We start from the raw sequence: 5013 nt of genomic DNA, 5'->3' as shown, positions 1-5013 counted from the left end.
TGGTGTGTGTGGGTGACCTCCTGGTGACGCTCAGGACCAGTGTTGGTGTGTGTGTGGGTGACCTCCTGGTGACGCTCAGGACCAGTGTTGGTGTGTGTGTGGGTGACCTCCTGGTGACGCTCAGGACCAGTGTTGGTGTGTGTGTGGGTGACCTCCTGGTGACGCTCAGGACCAGTGTTGGTGTGTGTGTGGGTGACCTCCTGGTGACGCTCAGGACCAGTGTTGGTGTGTGTGTGGGTGACCTCCTGGTGACGCTCAGGACCAGTGTTGGTGTGTGTGGGTGACCTCCTGGTGACGCTCAGGACCAGTGTTGGTGTGTGTGTGGGTGACCTCCTGGTGACGCTCAGGACCAGTGTTGGTGTGTGTGTGGGTGACCTCCTGGTGACGCTCAGGACCAGTGTTGGTGTGTGTGTGGGTGACCTCCTGGTGACGCTCAGGACCAGTGTTGGTGTGTGTGGGTGACCTCCTGGTGACGCTCAGGACCAGTGTTGGTGTGTGTGTGGGTGACCTCCTGGTGACGCTCAGGACCAGTGTTGGTGTGTGTGGGTGACCTCCTGGTGACGCTCAGGACCAGTGTTGGTGTGTGTGTGGGTGACCTCCTGGTGACGCTCAGGACCAGTGTTGGTGTGTGTGTGGGTGACCTCCTGGTGACGCTCAGGACCAGTGTTGGTGTGTGTGTGGGTGACCTCCCGGTGACGCTCAGGACCAGTGTTGGTGTGTGTGGGTGACCTCCTGGTGACGCTCAGGACCAGTGTTGGTGTGTGTGTGGGTGACCTCCTGGTGACGCTCAGGACCAGTGTTGGTGTGTGTGGGTGACCTCCTGGTGACGCTCAGGACCAGTGTTGGTGTGTGTGGGTGACCTGGTGACGCTCAGGACCAGTGTTGGTGTGTGTGTGGGTGACCTCCTGGTGACACTCAGGACCAGTGTTGGTGTGTGTGGGTGACCTCCCGGTGACGCTCAGGACCAGTGTTGGTGTGTGTGTGGGTGACCTCCCGGTGACGCTCAGGACCAGTGTTGGTGTGTGTGTGGGTGACCTCCTGGTGACGCTCAGGACCAGTGCTTATGAACGCCATTGCAAATATTGATTTTCCGGAAGGGACGCAACAAGTGAGGTATGCAGGTGATGTTCTAATACAAGCCCCAGCCTTGGGAAAAATTAAACAGTCCATTGACCTCCTTGGAAGGAAATGTGTTGCCCTCGGTTTCACTCTCTCCACAAACAAGACAAAAGCATACTCTCATCACAAGAGAGGAGAAAATGAAGAACTACAAATTAATGGTGTAACACTTGAATGGCTTGACCAATATCGATAACAGGGCGTCACTGTCGTCTCTAACAAGGGGAAGAAAGAGGAGCTTAACCAGCTCATAGGAACATGCAAAAGTCAGCTCAGGGCACTGAAAGCTATGACCTGGAATGGACATGGAGCCTCCATTGCCTTGCTAAAAATGATGTACACAGCATATGTGCGCTCCTTCATAGACTATGCCGCACCAGTTTTATGCACCTACTCCCAAAGCGATAGGAAAAGTCTCGAAAGCATTCCAAATAAAGCCATGATGATCATTCTTGGAGTTCCAAGAACTGCCAAAACGTCTAATCAACGAGAGGAGTTGTCCCTCCCAAGTGTTAAAAGCAGAATTAAGGAACTGAATGCTAAGCTTGCAATTAGGATAGCCAGAGATCTCTATTACAATTACATTGCCAAGAAAAATCTGAGCTCTGTGCTGCTAACAGGAATAAACAGGAGAAGCAAAAAATGACATCACAGATCAGTCTGCTACCTCGAAGAACTTCACCTGCTTGAGCAAGCCCGTGACCTCCTGCCTGTAGTTAAGGATTATCATCAATGAAATGGCAACGAAAAATTCCAACATGATACCACAAGAAATGAGGCACAAGTATCTCCAGAAAATTTATAAAGAAGTCGGAAATGAAATAGATCAAATCTACACTGATGGATCATCTAATCCTGTCAATGGCAGGCCTAGTGCAGCATACACTGTAATTAAGGATAATACTTTTCAATGCAGAAATGAAGAAAAAGCGTGTATTGAGAACTATGCCTCTTCAATGCAAGCAGAGCTAACTGCCATTGTCATGGCGTTAAGATTCCTTGAAAGAAACACTAATGGTGCAGTGATCTGCACTGATTCAAAAGCAGCACAGTAAAGCCTAAGTAAAAATCGGGCAGAAAATCTTGCGATAGTAGCTGAGTTCAAGAGAGCTGTGAAGGTACTAACCAACCAGGGGAAGAGTCGTCAAGTTTCTGTGGATCCCCTCCCATGTTGGAATATGTGGGAATGAACAAGTAGATGTGCTGGCTGCTGAAGGAGACCATATTGAATACTTCATACCCAAGACTCTTCTAAAATTAGAGGCATTGTCAGGCAACATCACTGTGACAAGGTAATTGAGGAAAGGAGGATAGAAGCACAAACCAGTGAATCTGTACGATGGTACAACATGGTTGCAGCTGCCAATCCCAATCATTAAGGACGAAGAGGAGGAGGACGCGGGAGAGAATCAGTAATAGCGAGAATCCGTCTTGTATACAAATATCCATGGAGATTCTGAATGGAAACAACAGTTGATCAGCGGAGTTGCAGAATCTGTGATGAGAGTGACGGACACTGCCTTGACCACTACCTACGTGAATGTGAACACCTGAGAGACATTAGAAATATGTGTAAAATAATAAACCCCACATTGTTTGAGTTAGGAAAACACTATTTGTGAAATATTGATACTGTTCTTAAAAGATTCCCCCATTTTGCACCCGCAAGATAATGTAAGTTTTTAAGGGTTGATAGATGCTAATCTGCTAGTTGATAAGCTGTTCACTTGAGACCGTTAAGCAAGTCCTAGCTGTGTCTGGGTACAAGTGACAGGATGAACAACCCAGCGGGTTTTCTTCCTATTGTGGAGTGTTGTACATGTTGCTATGGCGGTGTGTCCTCTCACAGGATGAGTGATGCTGCCCAATACTGTCACTATGGCAGTGTGTGCACTCACAGGATGAGTGGCACTGACCAATACTGTCACTATGGCGGTGTGTCCACTCACAGGATGAGTGACGCTGCCTAATACTGTCACTATGGCGGTGTGTTCACTCGCAGGATGAGTGGCACTGCCCAATACTGTCACTATGGCGGTGTGTCCACTCACAGGATGAGTGGCGCTGTCCAATACTGTCACTATGGCGGTGTGTCCACTCACAGGATGAGTGACGCAGCCCAATACTGTCACTATGGCAGTGTGTCCACTCACAGGATGAGTGGCGCTGCCCAATACTGTCACTATGGCGGTGTGCCCACTCACAGGATGAGTGGCGCTGCCCAATACTGTCACTATGGCGGTGTGCCCACTCACAGGATGAGTGGCGCTGACCAATAGTGTCACTATGGCGGTGTGCCCACTCACAGGATGAGTGGCGCTGACCAATAGTGTCACTATGGCGGTGTGCCCACTCACAGGATGAGTGGCGCTGACCAATAGTGTCACTATGGCGGTGTGTCCACTCACAGGATGAGTGGCGCTGCCCAATACTGTCACTATGGCAGTGTGCCCACTCACAGGATGAGTGGCGCTGACCAATACTGTCACTATGGCGGTGTGTCCACTCACAGGATGAGTGGCGCTGCCCAATACTGTCACTATGGCGGTGTGTCCACTCACAGGATGAGTGGCGCTGCCCAATACTGTCACTATGGCGGTGTGCCCACTCACAGGATGAGTGGCGCTGACCAATACTGTCACTATGGCGGTGTGTCCACTCACAGGATGAGTGGCGCTGCCCAATACTGTCACTATGGCGGTGTGTCCACTCACAGGATGAGTGGCGCTTCCCACTAAACTCGCCCCTCGGGGCAAAATTTAAAACAAAAATTTAAAGGAGGCGGCGGGTATAGTGACTCACCATCACAAGTTGCTGCTCGGTGCGCCCTACTCCCGTCACCTGCCACGATACACTGCTGTTCACTATAACAACCACGTTATCGTAATCACTCCCAACTCCAGATAGAGAAATTCCGCGTTTATGATGTTCACTGACTGGTGTGTGGCCCGGTGAGGCGCAGGGGTGTGGCTACTGTGGTGCTGCAGCCGCCTCACTCTGCCTCCTCACACTGCCTCCTCACACTACTCTTCCTCAAAATCAAGGTGCATTTTCAGATAAAGGAAATCACCATTCACTTTGAAGACTTTGAACATATCACCAATAGATGAGTGAACAATGCGTGGCAACTGCGATAAGATTAAGGTGAGGCGTCACCTGGTGATAAGGGAGGCGGCCGCCGGACCTTGATGAGCTCTGCACCAACCGTCATCTTTAGCGTCGCTACTCCAAGAGTTCTTATACAAGAGTTGTTACAGTCTTATACAGCCACTAGCATGCTTAGGGACTCCCAGGGGCCCTTAATCCTAGTTTACCCTGGCATACGACACGCTAAATCGTTTAACAACCAGGTACCCATTCCCTGCTGGGTGAACAGAGGCTACATTTAAGGATTGGCGCCCAGTCAATCCTCCTCGGCCAGGATACGAACTCAGGCCAAAGCGCCTGCAAAGTGCCGGGAGAGTGCTTTACCACTACGCCACAGGCCACAACACTCGTCAACTCATCCTACACATAAACCACCCAAGGTCAACCATGAGGAAATATATTTTTATCCTTAACACCGAATTTATACATACTAATTCATTTTCCAATTTGAAAACGGTACTAGTGTGTAGAGTACTTTGTCTGGTGGGACTTATCAGTGGAGCAGTGGAGCTTATCTGCTTGGTCTTGTTCAGCCGTATGTGCTCCCTTTATAATGGTCAGGGACTCGCTTCCCTTGACCCCCCCCCCCCTCCCTCCCTGAAGCCCTCCCTCCCACCCTCCCCAGCATTTAGGAGCAAGATTTTGTACATATAAAAAGCAAATGGGAATGTGTGGAGTGAGTGTATGTTAAGCATGTTAAGGGACTTAAACAGAAGGGCTGTGTTGTCTGGACAGAATTTTTTATAG

At 49.9% G+C, this 5013-nt stretch overlaps 1 protein-coding gene across 1 annotated transcript in view; it reads right to left on the bottom strand.

The window, feature by feature from the left end:
• LOC123771430 (transmembrane protein 272) overlaps window positions 1-4156 on the bottom strand; it is a 61708-nt gene extending 57552 nt beyond the window's left edge. The window contains exon 1 of the mRNA XM_069313623.1: window positions 3922-4156. Coding sequence (XP_069169724.1) covers window positions 3922-3924 — 3 coding nt within the window. The 5' untranslated portion in view covers window positions 3925-4156. The remainder of the gene's footprint in view (window positions 1-3921) is intronic.
• Between the last annotated feature and the right edge of the window lie 857 nt (window positions 4157-5013).

This window comes from Procambarus clarkii, chromosome 76 (assembly GCF_040958095.1).
Source record: "Procambarus clarkii isolate CNS0578487 chromosome 76, FALCON_Pclarkii_2.0, whole genome shotgun sequence".
NCBI classification, from domain to species: Eukaryota; Metazoa; Arthropoda; class Malacostraca; order Decapoda; family Cambaridae; genus Procambarus; species Procambarus clarkii.
Note: the sequence above shows the minus strand (reverse complement) of the source record. Positions and strands in the feature narration are given on the sequence as shown.